Source organism: Fukomys damarensis, unplaced genomic scaffold, assembly GCF_012274545.1.
Source record: "Fukomys damarensis isolate Sample0158 unplaced genomic scaffold, DMR_v1.0_HiC HiC_scaffold_27, whole genome shotgun sequence".
Taxonomy (NCBI): Eukaryota; Metazoa; Chordata; class Mammalia; order Rodentia; family Bathyergidae; genus Fukomys; species Fukomys damarensis.
Genome location: NW_022900939.1, coordinates 24,521,008 through 24,544,719, shown reverse-complemented (window position 1 = coordinate 24,544,719; position 23,712 = coordinate 24,521,008). Strand labels below are relative to the sequence as shown.

The 23,712-nt window shown below is 58.1% G+C and overlaps 1 protein-coding gene and 1 long non-coding RNA gene across 2 annotated transcripts in view; both read right to left on the bottom strand.

Moving 5' to 3' along the window:
- Nucleotides 1–23,712, bottom strand: part of Macrod1 (mono-ADP ribosylhydrolase 1) — a 139,100-nt gene that overhangs the window by 30,238 nt on the left and 85,150 nt on the right. The window contains exon 5 of the mRNA XM_010636186.2: nt 2,686–2,778. Within this exon, the coding sequence (XP_010634488.2) occupies nt 2,686–2,778 (93 nt within the window). The remainder of the gene's footprint in view (nt 1–2,685; nt 2,779–23,712) is intronic.
- Nucleotides 3,781–5,964, bottom strand: LOC117283531. Its single transcript, XR_004514571.1, has 3 exons — nt 5,894–5,964; nt 5,103–5,323; nt 3,781–4,544 (listed from the first exon to the last, which is right to left on the bottom strand). It is a non-coding gene; the product is annotated as an uncharacterized LOC117283531 (long non-coding RNA).

The window sequence follows — 23,712 nt, the reverse complement described above, 5'->3', positions numbered from 1 at the left end:
CGGCAGGCTGGCCGGGGCGCCGCGCTCTGGTCCCCGCCAGCCGCGTGAGTCACGGTTAGAGCGAGGTTTTATTTTTAAAACGACTTCAAGGGGGGCATAGGCAGCCTCCAACTTCCCTCCCTGCGCGCTATGGACTGTCAGACCGCGCCGGCGGGGGTTGGCCGTGCACCTGGCGGCTGGAACGGTGGGGCTACCAGGCTGGGGGCGGCGCACACCTCAGCTCTCCAAGCAAGGAAGCAACAGACTGGGCGCACCCCCTCCTCCACCGGGGACCAGAGGCCCAGGGGCAGAAGGCTGGGGAGCTGTTGCCGGGCTGCGGAACGGTGGCTGATCTGAGCTCTCCGAGGAGAAGAAAGTTGTGAAGCGGTGACACCAGGGAGCTGCCCCAGGCTCCCCACTGGCCCGGGAGGGCGTCGGGGCTCTCTAGGGTGTGTGGCTTTGAGAGAGGGAAGCCTAGCTGGGGTGTGCCAGGCCCCGCCAAGGTCCAAGCCAAGGCTCTGTTGGGAATACATGAAGCCAAGGTGGGTGGAGGGGCTGAGGTAGGGGCCCCTGCACCCACAGGGGTGGGAACCAGCCCTATCCTGGCCCCTCCCCATGTGGCTTAGGAGTTGGGGGAGGGCTGCCTGTGTGTGGGATACGGCCTGGCCACAACCCAGGGTGCTGATGGTGGAGAGGAGGACCTGGCTGCCCTGGTCTCAGGGAGAGGCTCCGCAATGAGGGGCTCAGGGCTCAGGTTTCTGGAGTTGAAAGCCAACTCTGGCTCTCCTGCCAGCCCCAGGAGGAGAGGCGCAAACATCACCTGTCAGCTGGTGCTGCTCTGTGGGTGACAGTTCAGGGCTTCCTCAGAAGGTTTAAAATGGAAATGGTCTGAGCTGCCAGGGCCAAAGCCTGGGAGGGGACAGAGCTGGATTTGCAGTGAGGGTCCCGGGGAGGTCTGAGGGGTCCGGAGAGCTGAAGGGCTGTTAACGTCTGGCTGAGGGATCAGCCATGGACAGGTAGAGAAAGGCAGACAGGATGTGGGGGTAGGGGATCATGTTGGCACACCCCCTCCTGAGTTCTCATACAGACACGGAGATGGGATATATTGTTTTTAAAAACCTCCCTGCAGAGTTTGGGCAGCACACGCCCCCTTGGCAGGGGTACCCTGTGCTGACTTCATGAGACCTGAGTCTGTGTGTCCACACTCTACAATTTAGTGGTTTCAACTCCCTTTACCTCTCTGTGCCTCAGTTTCCCTTGCTAAAATGGGGTTGCTTGCCTGTACCCACCTCTCAGATGTTAGCTGGGGGTGGGTGGGGGCTGCAATGTAAGATGTATTTGCATATGTCAACTAGAGTCCCCCTATATATTTCAGATTGGTCTTGAATTTACTATGTAGTCCAGGCTGGCTTCAAACTTGCAGCGATCTTCCTGCCTCAGCCTCAGGAGTCATGGGATTACAGACGTGTGCCACCACACCCAGAAATTAAATGTCCTTAATAGTCCAGTTCCTAAGTGGAAGGGGTCCCCAGGGGTCAGGTTGTCTGCAGACCTTGGAAGGCTGGGTCAGAGTCCCCAGCCCAGCTGTAGCCTCATGCTAGGCCTCAGCGTGTGGTGTCCTCCCTACGCTCCCCTCTTGCTCCTTTGAGATCTCCCAGAGATGCTCCTGGGAGATCCACCCAGCTTGTTTCTAGGGAGGTGATGCTGCTACCCAACTGTATCACCTGCTGCCAGGGCTGCAAAGGGAGGCCTACAGGACAGCTCCACAGACTCAGAGCTGGTGGCCAAGCAGGGACCCACTGTCCCTGGAGACCCAGTGACCTTGGCTGGGGCAGGAAGATATAGCAGCATCCTCTGTGAGGTCAGGTGGGCACCCTGTATTTGGACAAGCAAGGAGGAGCAGTGCACAAAAAGATGGCAGGTGGATGTACCCACATCAAAGTTAGTGAGTGGGACAGAGCCCCAAGTGGCCCTGATAAGGCAGTGTCAAGGGACAGAGAGACAGGCCTGGAACGAGCTGACTGCCTGCAGAGGCCCAGTGCAGTGGCCGTTGTCAAGAAGAGGCTGCTGTGGTGCAGGAGGATGAGGCCCCTGGGGCCAGCTGGGCACAGCTGTCTCTGTGCAGTCAGGTGGGACAGAGGCAGGGAGTTAGAGATCATGGTGCATGGTGGGGACAAGTGGGTGGCCCTGCTGTATGTCCCTTGGGAGCTGGGGACCTCCTGGCAGGCTCTTCCCCACCTAGCCAGACTGGCCCGGAGTCAAGACCGGAGACCTGATCTGAGATGGAGCCTATCCCAGACTGTGCAAGAGGGATTCCAGCTGGGTTTGCCCTTCTTCCCCACCGGAAAATGACGCCAACTACCTCAGCATCCAGACTGATGTGTTGTTGGCACCCTGGGATGCTGCTCAAGGGTCCTAAGGACTTGTTCTGGAGAGAATTTCTTCCGTTGGCCAGTTGACTGTTAGCAAGTGACTGGACCTCTGTGGGCCTCAATTAACTCATCTGTAAAGTGGGGCAACAGCAGTACCAGCTTGGGTGCCTACTATGAGGTGGCGCATGTAAGGTTTCTGACAGAATCCATGCCTCCCAACACGGGGCCTGTGGTTCCCACCCCAGGTTCACTCCAGGTGAAGGGACTTTCAGCCTCTTCACATTGCGGGGTGGCAGGAAGGACTGGCACGGTCCCCCACCCCAACTAGCAATACCTGTTCTGGGCGAGATCTTATCCCCTTGGTGGTGGGGGGCCGTCAGCTCCAACAGCTGGCTCCAAGTGACAGTGGGAATTGTCCAAGAGCAACCTGCGGGAGGCAGGAGGGGCTGTTGCTATAGGGCCCTGCTGGACTGGAGTGCCCGCTTGCCTGGACAGCAGAGGGCATGGCTGTGGCTGAGGGTCCTGCCTTGCCAGCCTCATCATCGGGCAGAACCTAGGGCTCTTAGGAGGGGCTAACACAGGACTCAGCCCTGGTGGTGCTCTTGACCCACACCCTCGGAGAAGGCCTATGGTGGGTTGTCCTCTTCCCAGAGCTGGGCTGTTCTGACAGAAAGTTTGGTCTGGCCCTGACCGGGGCACAAGGCGGCTGCGTCACTCTCTGCCGTGGGCTGGGCTGGGGGCAGCCCGGATGGCTGGGCACTCCCTGACAGCCACTGTGCTCCCTGGCAGCAGCTGGAGCCCAGAGGGTTTCAGTGCTGCGTCTGAGCAGGCCTGCGTCTGCCTGAGCGCCCGCAGATGCCTGTTTACCGCTGCCCGAGGCCCCCAGAGTCTGGCTGCTCCCAAGGGTCAGCAGCTCTGCAGATGATGTCAGGGTTTTGGGGCCTTTACTTGCTTTGTGGAAGATGTTTGCCGGATTTGCCACAGCCCTGGGCTCAGATTCCCTCTGCAGGGCCTTCAGAGCCCAGGCCAGTGGGTGCCAGGAGAGAACCCCGCGCTGTGGGAGGTTGGGGCTGAAGCTGGAAGGTGCCTGCCTGCAGCCCTGGCTCCCTGTGCCTCCCCCTTCTCCCTCCTTTCCTGCTCGTGCATTCAGGCACCCATGCCCTCACGTGATAGCTAAGTACCAGCTCTAACCAGGCGTGGCGCTGAGCTCTGGGATGAGAGTGATGAGCAAAAGCAGCCCTCAGGGAACTTCCAGTCGGGTGTGGAGTCACTCCCGGATCTGATGTCACCACCGGGAAGCCTCAGTTCTGGGGGCAGAGGTGGCTGGGGAGGTGGTCAGTCAGGAGCCTGCTGGGTCCAGGGGTCCAGGAGGCTTTCAGGGTAGGGGCTGTGTGAGTCAGGACGTGAAGGCTGAGCTGCCATCGGTGAGGAGGAGGGACAGGAGTGAGGCTTGGTGCCCTAAGGGACAGCGAGGCTGCACACAGACCTGTGCTCAGGTGTGAGGAGCACAGGAGGGGGCAGTGGCCACGAGGGCCCTGAGGCATCTGGAAGAGGCTGGAGCTGGTGGCTGTCTCCTGGTCTCTGTGGCCTGTCCATTTCTCTCTCTCTCTCTAGGGATAACCGGGCCAGCCCAGCCCTGCCCAGTCCTCCCAGACCTCTGTTCCTGAGGGCGGTGTGTTCACTGGTGCGGGCAGGCTGACCTCGCCTCTGCTGGGTGGCCAGGGACTTGTCGGGTTTGGCTGCTGTTTATGATGAAGGGGTCTCCTCAGCTCTGAAGGGTCCCTGGGTTGCGGGGTGGCTGGAGTGCAGGCAGAGGGAGAAGGGAGCAAAGGCTGGGGGCTCTTTCAGAGGCACCAAGACGCTGCTGTATGGTAAAAGCTCAGCTAACCACTAGGGGACACTGCCTCCCAGGCAGAGCTCGGAACCCAGGCATCTGGGGTGGCCCTAGCGCCTCCTGCGGAGCTGTGAGTGGTGCGCGTGCGGGTGGGTGGCAGTGGTGGGGCTGTGGAGAGAGGGCCCTGTACATAATTGAAACCGGGAGGCAGCTAGGGTTGGGAGGCGCTAGTCCTGGCCATTCCTGCCTACATCGCCATAGAGAAGCAGCTCAGCTCCGTGGTGGGATTCTTTCCATTCCCTTTTCCCTCCTTCTGCCTGAATTAGTCGTTGGCACCAGATTACAACAGATTTAGCAAACTAAGAGAGAGAGAGAGAGAGAGAGAGAGAGAGAGAGAGAGAGAGAATGATTTCCGAGGAGATGGTATTTATCTACAGAAGCAAATTGCTCTTGGTGAACCTGATGTCCCCTATGACCCCTCCACTCCTCCTTCCTGCGCCTCATGATGCTGGGGGAATGCTGCTCAGGAAAAGGTCCTCAGAAATGCTGCTGGGTGCTGGTGCCAGCATGGGCTTTCCCTGGGGGCGGCCTGCCAAAGCGGAGGCTCTGCCTTCGGGAGCCAAGGGAGGAGGGCAGAACCATGGGGCTCTTGTGATGTGGTGGGCACCCCGGGGGGCCCATGGGGATGATGCCCAGCTGGTCCCTAGTGGCAACGGGCCCGGGGATGAGGGTGGGAGGCAGGGCCACATAGGGCAGGGGCCTTTGCCCACCACATTCCCTGCTGGAGCCCTGGCCTACAGTTTGGCCCGGCACATGGTAGGGGCTTGGTATATGTCAGGGTGAAAGAATGAATGGATGGGTGAATGAATGACCACCTTGGGGGCTGGTGTGGGTGTTCACGCTGATAAGGGTCCAACCTGCTTATTGCAACTCCTGGGAGCAAAGTCCTGTGTCAGTCGTAGAGCTCTAACAGCCGCCTGCTGGTTTTTATGGAATGACCCTGACTTGAAGTCCATGCTCTGTGGTCAGAGAAGCCTGTTTTACATTCAGATCTGGCTGCTCATGGGTGAGTATCTTGGCCTTGGGGTGTGGCAGGTTCCAGAGGATCACGGAAGTTTAGCTGAGTTCCTGAAGGAGCCTGGTCCAGTAAAGTAGAGGGGAATCTAGCAGCCCAGGGTCACTGTGCCCCTCCCCTAGGTGGGTGGGACCTAGGTTTAGTAGGAGTCGGATGGGACCCACTCTCTCTTAGAGCCACAGGTCACTGTGGCCTGGAGTTGGCCATGATAGAGCAGGCTGTGGTCTGGGTCAGGCAGGGCCAGGTCGGAACTGGGGACAGTTGGTGCTCACATTTCTTGAACACTCCCACTAGTCTGCAGGATCACTTTTTTTTGGGGGGGGGTATCAGGGATGGAACTCAGGACATTGTGCTTGCGATGCAGACACCACTGAGCTAAATCCCTGGCCCTTCAGAGTCGCCTTTGTACATGCAGTCTCGCATCTCACAAGATGCCTAACCTGTCGCTCTTAAGCCAGCTGAGCTGCCTCTTAGACCGTGGACCCCACCTGCTGCTCTCAGGCCCTCTGTCACCATGTGCTCTCCCTGTGCCCCTCCCTGGGAGGCGGTCCTCCCAGACCCTTCTCCAACTGAGGCATGTGGGCAGCCCTATCTCTGACCCTGGAGGAACTGGCGTTGGACAGGGCCACCTACCAGTCAGCAGATGGGGGCCGGCCTGATGCCCTGCAGGGCTGTCCAGTGGGCAGAGTGCCCAAGGAGGGCTGGGGGGCTTGAAGCCCTTCCCCTCCTCACTGAGGCTGCTGCCCCATAGACTGCCCACCTATCCCAGGCAAACAAACCATTCACACTCCTCTAGCTCCCACCCAGCTGGTAGGGGTCTCCATGCCTTTGTGACTCTATCTCCCCACTACTACAGGAAGGGCTTGGATCACAAAGCCTCTAAGGGCCCAGTGGCATCATCTGTGGCCTTGGGAATCTGAGCTCCGAGACTCCTCAGGTTTGGGCTAGCAAGGTAGGCAGGGCCAAATCCCCCACTGCCAAGGTTTTCCCGCCTGCCATCTCTGCCAGGCTCACCTTCTCCCTACTGAGAGAGAAGGGAGACTTAGGCATGCCCCATCCTGGGCACCACCAGGCACAGTGGACTTGGGTTCCGATCTTCCCTTTGGTGCTGTCAGCCAAGTGTCCCGTATCCATAGCTGTGACGTAGGGTGACCCAGCGGCCTTCCCAGGGTCAGTGTGAACACTGTCGGGATCAGGGCCTGCAGAGGGCTTTGGAGGAGCCTTACACACCTCCATGGGGCATTTGCTACGCTGCTGAGGACTGACATGGATCTGAGTGTGGGGGGCTCCAAAGTGCTCAGTTATGATGAAGGAACACTTGGGGTGTTGGTAACTGGGGAGGGGTTGGGGAGAATAAAGTCCCGAGGGCTCTCAAAGTGGCGAGAGTGGGAGGTGGCAGGAGTGACAGGGTTAGGGCCTAGCTGTGGGATGGGAGGATGGGGGCCTCAAATGTCAGCTCTGCCCAGGCCGGTACCCTGGTATGGGTGAGGCAGTTACACCTGCCTACGGGGCACCTCTGTGTCACAGGTAGGAGCCAGTGCCCAGGGATTGTTGGGACTTGGTTTCTCCCTCAGAGGAGACCCTGGTGGCTCCACTACTGAGTGTCTGCTGTATGTGCTTTGTCTTTTCTGGAGCGCCATGCTGTGATCCTACCTGTTCAGGATCTCAGGGTTCACAGAGGACCTCTTTTACAGAAGCAAACTCTGCCACCCAGACAGAGAGTGATCAGACCAGGACGCAGCTAAGATGTGGCAGCTTAGAGCACATGCTCTTATTCTCTCCCGACACTGGGCACAATAAGCCCACCTGGGGGCATTTGTGGTGACCGACACCTGTACAGGGTGCCTGGTGGTCCCCAGGTGAGCCTGTCCCAACTTTACCGGCCCCTAAACATGGACAGAGGGGTGAAGCGTTGTGCCCAAGGTCACACAGAGGAAGGGAAACCACATCCTGTGTGCTGGAGTGCTCTCGGCTCCAGTTCGCTGGGGCCCTTTATAAGCACAGGTGGGAGTCTGAGGCCCAGAGATGCTGTCTGCTGTCACCCAGGGCTGGACTCGGTCTTCTTCAGGCATCCCCTGCGATCATGCCCTCCCAGCTCAGACTCGCCCAAGGCCACTGGGCTGCTGCTTCGGTGACTGATCCTCACACCTCCTCGAGTGCTCCTGCCTGACCACGTTCCCTGAGGCCCCACTGTGTGCTGGACACAGTGCTGGCATTTATAGCATGCATGTGGGGGAGGAGTGGGGGGAAGGGCATCGTTCCAGGGGCCTGTCGGGGGGGCTGGGGGAGCAGCTGCGGTTGTGGTGGGTGGCATGTGCTGTCCCTCTGCCCAGCGTGCTGGCCCCATGACGTCAGCAGGTGGCCCAGCTGGGGCTATGCTTCCCACTACTGCCCTTGGGAGGAGCTGGGTGGGCAGCGGGCAAGGGGCCCTGGGAGGGCGCCTGCGGCCTGCGGTCACAGAGCAATCTCCATTAGGGCCCGTGAGCGAGTGGCTGCAGCTCCTGGAATCCTATTAAAAGCTTTTTCATTGTTCCCCGAGATATGCTCCGCTCCGCCGGGACCTGGGCATGTTGATAATTTATTTGTGGAAGCGAAAGGGGCGAAGAGCACAGGAGAGGCAGAATCGTCATTATTTACTCAGCCAGTTTCTGCATCTGGGCTGGTGTGGGGCAGCTCGTGTCGGGGCGCATCATCCCCACCCTCACCCACACACTGGCTCTCTTTTAGAGGATCATGCTCTGGTCAGGGAGCTGCTGCAGCGGACGTGGTAGGGGAGAGAGTAGGCCTAAATCCTCTGGGGGTGCTGATGCTGATGGGGCCTCAGTGTACCTGCAGAAGCCCTCCACATCCAGCCTGTCTGGGCTCAGATGGCACGGATGGGGTGGGGCAGTTCCTGATGTCCCCACGCTGCCTCCCATGTGGAAGCCCCTCTGTACCCTGAGCAGAGGGCCGGGGAGGTGACAGCCTTATGGGTCCTGACGGTACAGACTGGAGAGAGTGCTCTTGGGGTCTTGAGCAGGGGAGCATAAGGAGCCCCACAAACCCACAGCGGCCAGCAGTGTGGCTGAGCGAGTTGCTACATCCCTTAGAAACTAAAGACCAGGAAGAGACCTCACCTCAGAGGGACGGGAAAGAATTCACAGCTAACGATCATGTAACAGCAGTGGCCCTGGCAGGTGTCACTGCACATTCACGATGTATAGTGATGGCTATGCCTGTCACATACAGTATCTCACTTAACCCTTAGTGTAGATGGCCAAGGTCACACAGCACACAAGAGGCCAGGAGGGATTTCAACTCCACCTTCTCTTAGTGTGGCTACTGCTTCTGGTGTAGGCTCCCTCTTCATCCTCAGCTCCCCCTTCCAAATGAGGACACCCCAGAGGGACAGAGTCACCTCCCACAGAATCATCCAATATTAAAGTGAGTCGCCCGGCTGGGGCTGCAGTTCAGTGGGAGAACACTTGCCTGGTGAGGCCCTGGGTTCCGTGCCCAGCACAAAGACAAAAACCTCAGTTGTCGGGCTCTGTGGGGCACAGGACTTGCCCCCCCAGCAGATGAGGCAACAGGTTCACAGAGGTGACTGCACAAAGATGGGGCTGGCCAGGCTGGTTCAGGATCTAGAACTCTCCCGTGTGCCAGCTCTGGGGCTGTCTGACATTGAGGGGTATAGAGCATCTCAAGGCAAGGGGACCCCCGGGCTGTGTCTCACCCATGTCCCTTCATAAGCACTCCTGACAGGCTCGCTCCAAACCGCAGGGTGGGAAACACCCCTACCCTTTCCCATCCGGTAGTGCAGCTACCATCAGGCATGCAGGGTGGCAAAACTCACCCCTCGGAGCCCTCAGCCGAGCCGTGTCCTATATCTGCAAGGCCACCTCACTCCCCTTCAGACGCCGCCTCCTGTGTGAAGCCCTCCCCGACTAACAGACACCAGACTTCCTGACTTCCCACTCTAGCCTCACAGTAGGTGACTGTGCTTTGTACATCTGTCCCGCTCTACCCACCCTTATTGCTCTTCTTCCCCCTCCCCTGGGCCCGGTGATTCATCAGTTCACCCAGCTGAGGATTCGAAGCCTGAGATCCACTGATAAATTGTCTCTACAGTGGCCCCGGGAGCGAGTGTCATTAAACCATTTCATAAAGGAGGAACTGGACATTCAGGAAGGTCCGGTCACCTGGCCATGATCACCCAGCTTTCAGGGGCAGAGCTCAAGATAAAGCTGGGTGCCCGCCTCGGAGACCTGGCCCATCAGTGGGGCTGGGAAGGGTAGTAATCAACCTGGCCCCTGCCTGCTCCATGAAGGGTGTTAAGTGTGGGCCTCATCTAAGCCTCACAGCGGCCCAGGTGTACTTGGAGTGCCCACTTTTTGATGCGGAAACTGAAGCTACAAGAGGAAGGGAGTGGGGAGTTAGTGCCCCCACATTTCCAGGTGCCCACGTGCCAGCCCAGAGCTGCCCGTTCAGTGTGGGCGCTGGCCCGTCTTGCCCACCTGAGGAGACCCAGCCTGGCTCCTGGGCTGCTGCCTGCCCTGGCTGGGCCTCCTCAGAGGAAAAGGCGGGCGTGGGCCCTGCCCCCACGGCAGCTGCCTCCCTCCCGGTGGCCTCGCAGACAGACAAGGCTTGTGAGAGCTGGGGGGCCTTCGAGGAGAGCGTGGCTCCTGCCGGCAGCTGCTCAAAGGCTTCTTTGTGGCAGGAGGGCCGGCTGGGGGCAGCTGCCCTGTCGGAGGCGCAGACAGCCCAGCCTTTGTGCCAGTGCGCTGCCCTCGCCCTGACCCAGGGTCAGCAGGACAGAGCCCCTCTCTGCGGGAGGCTGGGACCCTGGAAGGGGTGTGGCCTGTGCTGTTGGGGACCCAAGGGGTCCCCTGCCTGTAGATCTGGCCACAGAGGAGGGCAGGATGACAACAGCAGCAGCAACAGCAACAACAACAACAACAACAACAGGGCAGCCACCGAGTGCGGGATCTTGGCCGTGCATGTGCTGGTGAGCTCTGTGCATCTTATCTCACTGCCACTTTATGAGTTGCTGACAGTCATTTGATCCACTTTAGGGATGAGGAGACTGAGGCTCTGCCAGGCCGAGCAACTCCAGAGCCCATTCTTGCACATCAGACCCTGCTGTCCGTGCCATCCTATGTGTAGAGCCAAAGCCATCCCGTCCCGTCTCTGCAGATCTCAGCCAGCTCAGTCCTGTGGAGGGGTCTTCACCCCATTTTAGACCCCAGAAAACTGGTACTCAGATAGGGGCCAGGGTGCCGGGAGCCCCAAGTGCTAGGCAAACTGTGCTTTGACCCTTTGGGCAGGTGGGTTTGTTGCCTATGCCTTGTGGGTGAGAGGTACAAGTTTGCTAGGGACCGAACAGTGGAGGAAAAATGACAAAGCCGCAGAAAAAGACACGGGGTTTGGGGGCTGTGTCAGCCCCACCCATAGTCCCCCTCTTGGAAGGACCCTTAGAGACCACTGTGCCACACCCCATTGTGTGTCAGGGAAATTAAGGTGCAGAATGGGTAACGACTGGTCCAGGACCCCTCAGCCTTGGGGACAAAATGGGCCTGTTGTCTGTGGACTCCACAGCACCGTGCATGGGTGCCTACCTCACCTCATCTGCACAGCAGTTCACCACCAAGGGCAGAGCCCCTGGGCACCTGAGTCTGCTAGCTCAGCTGCTTTTGCCGGCTTCCCACTCCTGGCATCTCCCCTGACCTCTGGGGCACACACATCCTCGCATCATGGGACCGTCAGAGGTGCCTGCTGAAGGTGACCTTCTGTACCGTGGGCTGGAAACCAGTGCTGCTGCTGAGCTTGTCTTATCCTGTGTGGGATCACTTTCCCCATCTGGGAACTGGGTGCCCAGCCTGGGTGGGACACCAGGTGAGTCCTCTCTGCAGACTCCTTTACTGCTGAGGCTAGGGCCTGGCTGAGCTGTGCTCCTGCCCTTTAAGTCCCTGGAAAGGTTCTGCTGCAGGCCAAGACCTCGTAACTCTGGGCCAGCCCAGGCCTGGAGGCTGGATTATAAGTCATTAAGGCTATTAATATTATTAATAAAATGATGCTGAGGTGATGGCCTGCTCTCTCTCCCCAGGCTTCTCTCCAGGGGTGGGAAGTCAGACCTTTAGCCCTCATGCCCCACTGGGAAGCCAGGTGCAAGTCTAGCCCCCTTGTCAATCCTGATGGCCATGCCTCCTTCCTCCTTTCCTGGAAAGCAGCTGCAGGAGGTGGATGAGAGATGATGACCCATTTCCCATAGGAGGGACCTCAGACCCAGGGAGATTAGCGCTAGAGGACTCGAAGCTCAGAGGTCCAGCTACAGCTGAGGCCCAGGGCTTGACTCCAAGTCCAATGCTCTTCTCACCAGCCGGGCTGGACATGTGTGCTGGGCCACTAGGGGCAGCTGGACAAGGCTAGTGCCTTCTGTGTCCGGAGGTGCTCGCCGTCCTGGGGTCAGGGTCTTCTCCGGCCCTGCAGTGTAACAGTGGTGAGGAGCCAGGTGCCTAGCTTTGCCCCTTCCTGACTCTGGCCACAGGCACAGCCACACCCAGACCCTCTCTAGGCCTCATTCCCCACAGGTAGCATTGTGGATGCTGCCCCACTCCCACACAGGGCTGTGCAAGGGCCTGGCACATAGAAAGGGCTACACAGTAGGTGACCACGGCCCAGCCAGTGGACATTTCTGACCACTTTCTGTGCCCACACTGTGCTGGGTTCAGCCGGCTCAACCCGAGGATTCTATTGGGAGAGACAGGCTGGTTCTTGGGGCTCAGGGTAACCTCACTGTGGGGCAGAGGCTCAGGGTGCAGAGCAGGTCCCAGGCCCTGGTGGGGGTCTTGATTCTGGGGGAAATTGAGGGTCTGAAGAACTGAGGCCAACCGTCCTCAGCCCTGTGGTTCCCGTGGGCAGGGCCTCCTGCGCTCACAGCCTTGCTTTTCTGAACCTCCAGGGCCTGCCATGCAGGCAGCTGAGCCTGACACTCAGTGGTGACAGCCAAGTGGAGTGGTGGCCCCGCCCTCCCCAGGGCCCGCTCTGATTGAGTCTCATCATTCCAGGGCGGGGGCACCCTCGCTGGAACCTCCCTTCCGGGCGGTGGCGGAGCTGTTGCTGAGCAGGCTAACAGCTGTTTGTGCAGAGATGGAATCTGTCTGGGGCTGACAGACGGTGGTACTTCTACCACTGAGGATTCGGCTGTGGCTGGTGTGCATGGTGGCCCAGGCCCAGGCGGCTCCTCTTGCCCAGGTCACAGCTCCTCCCCCGTGGCAGCCTGGCCTGTCAGACTGGGGGAGCCTCGGATCCACAGGGGTGACATCTCATTTCTGCACCCTGAACCTGTGGCACAGTGCTTGCCCCTTCCTTCCTTCCGTCCATCCCCAAGGGTGTCAGGGCTTGACAGCTCCTCTAGGTGTGGGTGCCACTCCACCCCATCCTGAGGTCTTGCCTTTCCTCTCAGGGGCTACCGAAAGGCAGCAAGTGGGTTTTCCAAGGCCACCCCATCCTGAGAACCACAGGCCATTTCTGCTGTTCCTGCTCAGATGAGAAATTGTCCAGGTCAGAGGTGGGGCTGCTCATGGATGTGGCTGGCATCTAGGATGGCAATGGAATAGAAGGAGGGCAGGTTCTGCGTACTAGAGCAGGCTCTCGGGAGGAAGCCCCCTCTCCTTCCTTGTGGTCAGAAAGAGTGGCCTTGGGTTGAAAGATGGCTCATTCTAAGCCTCATTCTAAGCAGGGGACCCGCAGCTCCCTATTGAAGAGTGGCGGGAGGCTGAAAGGAACATTGGAAAAGAACTGTTTGGACTGTGAGGCCTTATAAAGATGCGGATTATGAGAATTTTCCCTGTGACCCCGGGGAAGGTTGAAATGTTGACCTGCAGACTTGGCCTTTTTTGAGGGACACAGGAAGTACAGGTAGGACTGGGGATTTAGCTCAGTGGTGCTGCACCTGCCTTGCAAGCACAAGGTCTTGAGTTCAATCCCTGGTACCAAAAACCAAAAACTCCCCCAAACCAGGAAGCACACGAACCTCCACCACCGACTGACCCGTTGCCTTTGGCAGACCTGGCCAGCCCACCCCAGCACTGTCTCCTGCTGAGCCCAGGAAAGGCCTACCTGGAAGGGAACCCACAGAGTACCCAGCAGGTGTTCTGTCCAGAGATTCTGGGGTTCCTAGGGTAGTGCTGGGACTTGAGTGTCATAATCATGAAGCTGGTGGCCCAAAGCCTTTCGCTCCAGTGTGGTCCTGTTTCAGTGCCAGCGATGCCTTGTAGAGCCAACCACTGCTCTGCCTAGCCACCTGCTGGACAGGCACGGCCAACCTTGGTGTCCCTGTGGCAGCTGTCCCTCCCTCCCGGACTGCTAACTTTTATTGGCTACAACCTTCTGTGCTGGGATCTAATCACATTCTGGGCTCCTTCAGTTTAATTCAGTTTTGTTTTGATTTTTTGAGACATGTCCTGATATGTAGTTCAGGTGAGTCCTCAACTCACTATATAGGCTCAGACTTGCCTTGAACTCATAGTGATCCTCCTGCCTCAGCCTCCTGAGTGCTGAGATTAGAGAGGTGTGCTGCATCACCCCTGATCACATTCTGGGCTGTTAAATACATCCAAGTGGTGAGCTGGAGGCCTTCCGAGTTCCACCAGCATGCTGGGCCTGCCCAGCAATTTGTGGGCCCAGCCAGAGGGTCAGCAGTCACCAGGCTGAGGCCATCTGGAGTGCATGTGTTAGGGTAAGGGTGCTGAGATTCCCCCTTCAACTCTGTCTGCTTCAGTGCCACCGTGTGTTCATTAGAAGGGAGTTAGTTCTGTTGGCTTTCAGGTTACCCTTTTAATTAAGACAATTAATTAGTGCCTTTAATGAAGCAGATTATCCAGGCCAGGCTCAGTAAATGAGGGGCTGTTGTGGCCCACACTTTCTTGCACATCTGCGTTTGGAGGTGGCTGCTAGGCCAGCTTTCCTGCCAGGGTGCTGAGCCTCTAGGTCACCCTGGCCACGGGTGGCTGTGTCTTCTGTGGCGTGTGGCCAGGAACTCTGGCCTGAGCGAGAAAGGCAAGGCAGGTCCGAGGCTGCAGGGAGAACCCTAGACCCAATACCTTTGCACAGACGGACCAGAAAAGGAACGAGGCTGGGACCCCAGCCTGGGGACCTACAGGAAGCAGAGACTTAGGGGGTCCTTGGCCCACGTGACCGCCGGGGGAGGGGCTTGGGAGCTGCAGGCCCTGTTTCCCCTCTTGTCTTCTTCCCTTCTCCTGCCTGTGGAGTGGGGGCAGCCTGCTCGAGGTCACCAAGGAGCTCTGGCAGGGCTGAGAGGCAAGGTCATGTCCCCTGGTTCCTTCCTCATCATCCTGCCTGCCTGCCCAACTCTCCTGGCGAGGAGTCGGCTTCCCACCGGCAGAACCACACGGTTACATGTTATGAAGCGGCTCCCGCCTGTGGCTCCATGCCGAGCTCTCTGCCCTGTGATCTGTGATCTGCTTGACTCCTCTCTCCAACCAGGATGCGCAAGGGAGGCCCTGGCCCTGGTAGCAGGGGGGACTTGTTACCTCAGCCTGGGAGTAGGGACAAGGAGCCCAAGTTTGCCCAAAAGCAGGAGGGAACCCCACTGCCAGCCAGGGCCGGGAGGGAAAGCCAGCGCGGGAGGAGCAGGTGCCCCACAACCCTGGGGACCGGAGGACGGATCAAAGCCTGCTCCAGGCTTTGCTGAGCCACGGCTGAGAGCTGGCTCAAGTCGTGACAAGAAAGATTTAGGTTAGACAGAGGAGGAACTGCCTGACAAATGGGGATTATTAACAAGTTCGCAACAGCGGGAAGCGTTCCTTCCCAAGGCTGCAGGGAGCCTGAGAGGCTGTGTGGATCCACAGTGGCGTTTCCAGTAAATCTCAACGAAAATGGGTGCTGGGCTCCCAGGCGATGCGATTGACTGGTCTCATCTCTTTTGTCTCCTCTGCCAAGAGCACCTGATGGAGTGTGGTGTGTGGCCAGTCCAGTCCATGGACCACAGCTCCTGGACCTCAGTTTCCTCAACTTTCCAGGGACTGCGGGCTTCCTGTAGGGAGAGACAACCTCACCTCTCAGGAAGTCCCCTGTCTTGCCGCCAAGCTGACCAAGCTTCCCCGGGCTTTGCTGGGCTGGGCCCCCACCTGGCTAGCCCCTTCTTGCCTCAGTGGGTCCTCCCTTTGTCACTTGTCCTCTTCCTCCTCAAGGGGCCCCCTCTTTGGGTGTCATTGTCCAGCCAGCTTCTGAGGGCTTTCTAGTGGCTCTTGCAGCTGGGAATGTAGCTCAGCAGTAGGATATGTGCTTAGTGTGCACGGGCCCTGAGCTCTGTTCCCAGTACTGCAAAACAAAAACAACCCAAAACCCTGAAGCTCTCTTTCCAGTGTAGCTACTGCCCTCCCTCTCCACCCTTCACAGCTGAATTCTGCAGAGCGGTGCTCAAATCTCTCACTTGCTGTTCCCTACCCCACTGCAAGTGGCTCCCACAGAATTCCCTTTCTCTCCCTGCCACACCCCTTCCTCCGAGAAGCCTTCCCCGCTCCCTCCAGCCTGCTCCAGAAGTCGACCCTCCTCACTGCCAGCCTGTGTGTCCTGTCAGCAGCTTTGGGCCCTCACTGTCCCTGCATTCACCGTGCCCAGCACAAAGCCTAGCCCAGCTAAGCGGGAGTAGAAGTAAGGTACCCACTAGGCAGCGGGTAGCTTTGTCTCGAGTTTATCTTGAGAGGGACACTGAAGGGTGGGCGGGAGACAGGAATGATCACCAGCATCATATTCAGAGATACTGCTTTAAACACCGCTGGAAGCCGCCAGCTTCTGGGTGGGTAGGGTGGCCCTTCATCAGCCAGAACCATGCAGGGCAGATGCTTTGCACAGGTTAGGAAGGGAGCTAGTGGTTGGGGAGCGGCCAGCTCCTGGGGCTCAGGGTGCACCTGTTCCCACCTGATGTGGCCACCCTGCCTAAGGAGGCTAAGGAGGAGCCAGACATCTCTTTCATTTTTCTTTTCTTTTCCTTTTGGTACCAGGGATCTAACTCAGGACCTTGTGCTTGCCTTGCAGGCGCAGTGCCACTGAGCTAAGTTCCCAGTGCTGGAGATCTCTTTCCCCTGTCTTTTCCCAGTGCTGGGCACATGATATTTTCTATCTGTCCATTGTCTCTCTTGCTTCTTATTCCCCAGGGCCTGGCGTGTTATACCAACAATAAATTTTGTTCCTCTGTATGGCCTCAGTTTCCCCTGCATGCAGAGGGCACTGGTGAGACCCCCCCCCCACTGCTGTGGTTCTTAGCACCAGGCCAGACCAATGACTACTGAGTGTGCTGCTGCCCCCTCCCTGGCTACAGGGTGGGACAGATGCCCTGATGGCTCTGCTCAAAGCTGTGTGTATAAGGCACTGGCACTCCTGTGAGGGACACGCTGTCAGACCCCTGGGCTCAGGCTCCCATCCGTGGAACAGAGCGGTCCTGGCTGTGGGAAGGGCTGGCAGGAGGATGTGTTAAGACCAGAGAGAGAGAGAGAGGGGAGAGGGAGCTTCAGAGTCTGTTGCAGCCCTCACCAGCAGTACGGAGTGATGGCAGTTGGGACCCCAGCCCACTCTGCTCCCAGGCTTCTGGGCTGTTGGGGAAAGCCCACCTGACGGCTTTGCCTGTTGGGCTTCAGTGGGGGGACTGGGGCCAGACTGGAGGGAGCTGGCCTCAGTGCCTGTCCCAGTAGCCCCCGCCCGGCTTCCTGCTCCTCCCATGCAGGCTCTGCTTCAGTGCCAGGAGGGCCAGGGCTCCCTCCTCATGGAAATTCACACCCACAAGCTGTCTGTGGGGAGGAGGGTGGTGAGGACAGGGAGCAGCTGCGGGAACAGGAGGCTCTGCTAGAGAGGGACAGACGGACGGAGAGACGGAGCCCAGCTCTCCATCTGGAGACAACAGCCGGGGGCCAGGTGGGTGGCCAGCCCCACCCCCCGCCCAAACCCCACACCCTAGAGGGATGGGGCAAGGGTGGTGAGGCCTGAGTCTAGCCGCCAGCAGCCAGGGTGGTTGTGTTGAAGCCACAGGGCCGCCACAGGGCTGTCCACTAGCCTTCGTCACTAGGGACAGCTGAGTACTCCTGCAGGAGTAGCATGCCAACCGTGGGGTCAAGAGAGTAGGGCTGCAAGGTCCCCAGGGTCTCTGCCCTTTCTTCCCCTCTATCCATAGTCTGAAAGGTGGCCTTCTCAGAAGGGAGCGCATGACAGGCCCAGGAGGAGGAAGGGTACTGTGCTTTGTCCAGCACTTACTCTATGAACCCATTGGCAGTGGCACCCCACTTTATAGATGTGGAAAGCAAGGCACGAATGGGTGAAGTCACAGGATTCAACCTCAGGCGAGAGCAACACCAAAGCCAGTTCTCTGTACCCCACCACTCCTGGGCCACAGCCTCCCAAGCTCCTGCCTGGAAGGGCAGCCCAGCCTGTCCCGGCTCAGGCCTCCTGAAAGAGCCACCCCTCCACCATCTGTGAGCCCCCCTAATGCACACTGTAATTGTGTAATACTGTACTGCGCTATGTACCATCGTGAGCCCATTACAGTCTTATTTCCCTAATGTATGACACCCTATCACAGCCCCCAGCGGCTGCATTTCTGAGATAGACGGTGGAGTGTTGTCCACTCACGAAATAATTAACCCTGTCATCCGGCAGCTGGGAGACAGGGGCGGCATCAGATCAGGGTGAGCTGGTTCCGTGGGTGGGAGGGCACCTGCCACTGCTCACCTGGGCAGGTCAGGGTCAGGTCGGGCCTGTCCCCGTGCAGATGCCTCCTACCTTCCCGAGGGGGCTGTGGATGCCCAGGCCTTGTGATGCTGTGAGGACACTGGGGAGGGACAGCAGAGGAGCTGGCAGCTGCTGGGTGCAGTGGGCACGTCCCTGTAATTGGGCAGCCTGTTCCCAGATAAGGCCCGTGACACTGAACAGCTTCCCGCTCCACACCGGCTGTGGCCGCTCATTTCCTGCTCCTGCGGCCGGCGATGCCAATTACCTCGCCTCCTGCTCGCCAGCGGCGGCTTCTAGGGCAGCCAGACGATTCCTCTGTCATCAGCCGGGGCCTGGATCTTCTCTGCTGGGTGGGAGGGTGTGGAGATGGCATCAGGCAGGAGTGGGTAGCACTGGCTATGGGAGAGTGTCCTAACTTCAGACTGTCCTGGGCCGTGCAGGGCACAGCGGAGGTGGGGGTGTGAGGCTTGGGTGCAGCTCACCCTGGGAAGCCCCCATTTTCTTCCCTGCCCCATTCCCCAAACAAGGGCTCCTCGTTGGCTGAATAGGGTGAGGAACTGGCAAGCGGGTGTGTGAACAGACCGACTGAGCCTAGCATACCCTGCATACGCCTGCCGTTTTCCCTGCCTGGCCTCCCCAGTCTCTCCCTGCCCCTTCCCTGGTGGTGCTTGGGAGACCCACGCCCTAATGGGAGCCCTTTGGCACCTGTTGCCTCGTGTAAACTGGGGTGATGGAGCAGAGACTTAGCAGAGTGCACGTGGCCAGAAAGGACATCCTCATACTGGGCTAGCTGGGGGACAGGATGGCTTTTTCTACTTTAGGACCAGACACTTAAATTCAGCTTGATGGGTAAAATGAGGAGGTACGTGTGTGTTGCACTAGGGAAAACTGAAGCTCATACACAGATTTGACCAGTGCAGAATGGCCCTGGCCTTTCTCCTGCTCTTCTGACACCCTCAGAGGACAGGCTGGAGGATGGAGGAGGAGGAGGAGGTACAGCCTGTCAGACAGGGGCAAAGGCGGGTGCCAGACTCCCCTAACCGTGTGGGGAGGTGGGAGAAGCAGGTGAAGGAGCCACCCCACCCTGTGCAGAGGAGTCTTGCGGGTTCCAGCTCCGCTGATGGTGGCCATGGCCTTCCAGCCACTTGGGAGCTATCAAGCACCTACCCTGAGGGCTGCCTTGCCATCACTGGTAGTGGTGCCTGGACAGAAGGGCCCACCTGTTCCAGAGGGGCATCCTAAGCCCTTCCACAGTCAGCCCCAGATGCTCCAGGTCCCCCCAGCCACTTCAGCCTACAAGACCTTTCCACTCTCATTTGAGAAACAGGTAGCACCAAGGCTGTGGCCAGGGAGGTGTCTGTGCCCCCACAGGAGTCTGGGGGCCTGGAATTGGGGACGGCTGGTAGGCCAGGATGCCCTAGCCCTGCAGTGGTGCAGATAAAGAAATGAGGCCTGGGTGCAAAGAGGGGCAGCTCACCCAGCCACTCTCGGCCTGGTGGAACCCTAGCCTTCCCCTCAAGTCTGGATCTATTCCAGTTCAAAGGGGTCCAAGATTCTCATTTGGAGGAGGGGTGCTTGACTCAACAGGCCCACTCCTTGGCTCTGCTTGGCTGCCACTAGCCGTTGATAACAGAGGGGTATGTGGGGCTTAGGGTGACCGCTGGGGTTGGGGTGCTGGTGGTGCCGCACAACAGCCAGGGAAGGGCTGTGCACACGCTGGGCCCCCTCCCTCACAGCAGGGGGGAGAAGCACGAACAACTCCCTAAGGGGCAACTAACAGACCAATTAAGCTGCCAATAAAAAATTTAATCAAGTAATAATGCACCTTACTTTGTTTAATTAGTGTTCTGTCAAGTGAATGAATATTTAAGGTGCGGGCGGCAGGGCCAGCATCTGCCCAGGGGCAGAGAGGCCGGGCCCACATTTCAACCATCTTGACAGCTCTGCACGCGGGCACCAGTAGCTGCCATCTACAGCCTTCCGGGAGGCCAGCCCTCCATCCTCATCCACTGGCTCACCTAATCCCTCCCAGGAGCTAGGCCAGCCCTGTCCCTGTCCAGGCCTCCGTTTGCTCATCCGTAAATTGGGAGGCAGGACTCCTGGACTGATTTTCTTCCTGGGCCCCTCTGTACTGCTGCGACCCCTACTCGGCGACGTGCTTCTGGGGTCAGAGCCCTGTGCCTGAGGGCGGTGCCCTGAGAGGCTCTCCAGGAAGCGTGGTCTGGGGCAGAGCCTGTCCGCGCTTCTCTAACGCGCATCCCGCCATGCGCTCGTGCATTCATGCAGCAGCTTGGGGTCTGTGCGCTGTGTCCAGCAGGGCGTGTGTCCCCGCAGTCTTCCACTTGGCAGCCCACAGGTCTAGGCTTCCTCGGACCCCGCCCCGCCCCCAGAGGTCATCTGCATATTCATGACTCGGTGAGCATGCGCACCGCGGCGTCCCTCTCCGGACCCAGAGCGTTCCTTCGCGGCCACCGCCTCCTTCCGCACTGAAAGGGCCCGGCGTCTCCCTCTGCGCACAGCCACCTGAAAGCCTTGCGCTGGAAGGACTTTGGTAATTATTTGTTTCAGTTGAGCTGTTTTCAGTCTAGGCTAGGCTGAGTCTTGTAATGAGTATGGATTTGCCAGTAAATAAGTCCCCCGCTTCTAACCCCTGTAATAAATGCATTTGGAGTAATCTGGCGATCACGCGGTGTAATTGCTGGCTGTCAGGGCAGATGGATGCTCCCGCGCTGACTTTGCCGCTGTCCGCCTTTCCTTCACGCAGCGCCTCCGCCATAGGCGGCTCGGCCTGGAGGTGCGCGCCCTCTGGAGGAGCGGGGAGAGCGGCTGGGCTTTCCAACTGCTCTGCCTCTGACCGCACAGTGCCTAGCACCAGGCCGGTGTTCAAAATAAGAGTCCTGAGCATCATCCCTTACTAGTTGGATTGTGTTATCTGCAGCTGGGGCCCCAAGTCCGCATTTTATTTTATTGCCTTACCGGGCATTGAACCCAGGGCCTTCACACTGAGGTACATCCCAGCGTTTATTTTTTCTTTCTTTCTTTCTTTCTTTCTTTCTTTCTTTCTTTCTTTCTTTCTTTCTTTCTTTCTTTCTTTCTTTTTAGTACCTGGGATCACGCTGGGGACCGTGCTCTTGCGAGGCAGGTGGTGGAACCCCTGAGCTAAATCCCCAGCCCTTATTTATTTTTAAAACAGGGTCTCCCTGAGTTGTAAAGCTGCCCAAGGCTGCACTACTTCAGCCTCCCAGAGCGCTGGGATTACAGGAGACTGTCATCAGGCCCAGCTTTGCAATCTGCATTTGAAACACCTCTTTCTGGCCCCAACTTAGGTAGCCAGGGCACTTTTGGGAGCATAAAGTTCCAACTTTAATTTTCGGTAGCAAATCAGAGGAGGATATAGTCCTTGAACTTGGCTCGCTCCACACACACTTTAATTGGCTTTTGTTGACTACTTTCCCAAACAAATCCGGCTTTGTTCATGTCTGACTCTGCCCAGGCCTCTGCCGGACAAGCTTTTGTCCCCCTCTGCCAGGGAGATGGTCCACATGGCTGTGCACAAATGCACCCTCCACGAAGCCTTCCAGGACTCCCTGGAGATTCCTGAAGTTGTACATCGCAGCTGTCTCTTTACAGGGGCTGGTCCTTCCACAAGCTGAGGGCTATGCCTCCTCTCTTCTTCTAGGAGCTGTCCCTGAGCCTTGCACAGCACCTGACACACAGCATGTGCTCAGGAAACATGAGGTGCATGAGTCCACAAGCGAATGATCAGTCTGGTTTCCTCCCTGAGGGAGTCCTAGATTTATGGGCCGGCCGGGACTTGCTTTATTCAGATCAAAGGTCCTGCCAAACCTGGGGGTCATATCTGCCCACACCCTGGCACCAACTGGCATCTGGACGTGGGGAGAAGCATCAAGCCATCTCACACAGGGCAGAAGGAAGCATTGCAGATCTCAGGAGAGGCCAGCTCCATCCTGCCTTCCCCTGCGCACTGGCCCCAGCTAGGGTGAGTGAGATGCAGGAAACAGTGGGGTGGGTTTGTGCTGGGTTCTGGGGATACAGCAGCAGGCAGGGGAGACCAGGATCGCTCTGTGCCTCTGCTCTGCAGTGAGGCATTTCCAGGAAGCCTACACATAAATGCACTCAGTGTGCATCCCTCTAGGGCCCAGGCCTAGGCTCTGCATGGCCACCCCAAAGCCAGGACTGGTGTGACTGGTCCAGGGTGATAGTGGCCTGCAGAGCAGGGGCTGGGGCATAGCTCAGCAGGGTACTCTGCCCTTCCGAGCTGTGCACTCTGCACTCTACCTGGCCCTTCTGGGCTCTGGCTTGGCCCAGGGCTGGGCCACATAGCTATTAGGGAACAAGGTAGATCCCAGTTCCAGGGAAAGTGCTTGCTCAGTAACAGAATGGTGTGAGGGCTCACTCCTAATTTGTCACCAGACAAATGGAGCCTTCTAGGGGCAGCAGTGGAAAAGCTGCCACATACTCTCCAAAGGCACAGATGAAGGAGCCATCTGTGGGCTCTGTGTGCCCACGGGCTGGTCCCTTAACCTCTCTGTGCCTCCCTTTCCCATCTGAACAACATGGAGAGCAATCATAGCATTCCTCCCAGGGTTGACAGTGGCTAAATAAGGTAGTAGGTAAAATACCTTGAGGATTGCTAGGCACAAGAAGGTGCCAAGTAGCAGGCCATGGTAGTGCATGCCTGTAAGCTCAGCACTCGGGAGGCTGAGGCAGGAGGATCACCAAGAATTCAAGTCCAGCCTGGGCTACATAGTGAGACCCTGTCTCAAAACAAAAACAAAAACAAAAAATAAACAAACAGAGGTACCAAATGAAAACACACAGGCCGCACACCAGGGAAGCTTGAGGAGCCAAGGAGGCAGTGGAGGACACTTCCACTGACCTTGTGCTTTCCCTCCTTCCCTCCCTCCCTTCTTTCCTGTGGATTGAACCCAGGGCCTTCACACTGTTTTCTCTCTATCCGTTAAAAAAAAAAAAATTATTAGTTTTTTTCTTTTTTAAAACTTTGAGACAGGGTCTTGCTAAATCAGTAAGTTGCCTGAGCTGGGCTCGAACTTGCCATCCTCTTGTCTCGCTTCCCCAGAGTGCTGAGATGACAGGGGTTTGCCACCATGGCCAGCTTTAGGCTTTTCTTGAGGCCTGAACAGGAAGGAGTTTGGTGGGAGGTGGGGGACAGGCACCCCAGGAAGCACTGTGCTGCCCAGCAAATCCCCCACACCCCTACTCCTTGAAGCTCATGTGGGAATCAAAGCAAAGGGGCAGAGGTGAGGGTGGAAACACACCAGCGTGTGCTGATTTCTGCACCCCCTACACGCAGCCTTGGCTGGTCCTTGCCCGGCTGCCAGCCAGCAATCATGTTTAATAAAGGCCCCAAATTAGACAGCGGAACATGAGCACCTTCGGTCTAACAATGCAATTAGCACAGACAGTGCCTCCCGCTTCCTCTGGGGCCCTAGAGAAGGTGGCAGAGGGCGGGGGACGAGTGGGCCCTCCCCAGTGAGCTGTGGAGACGTTTGTAAAGGAACCGGTGATAGACTAAGAGGTGACAATGAATCGCATCCCAATGAAGGCTCCTCTGGTTGTCAGGCAGCCTCCGGGAGAGCGTGCATCTTTCCGGGATCGCTTCAGGCTGCCCGGCTTTGAACAGCAGCACCCACGCAGCCCAGGTCTCTGTCTCTCCAGGGCTCAGTCTCCCCCACACACACACCTTCTCT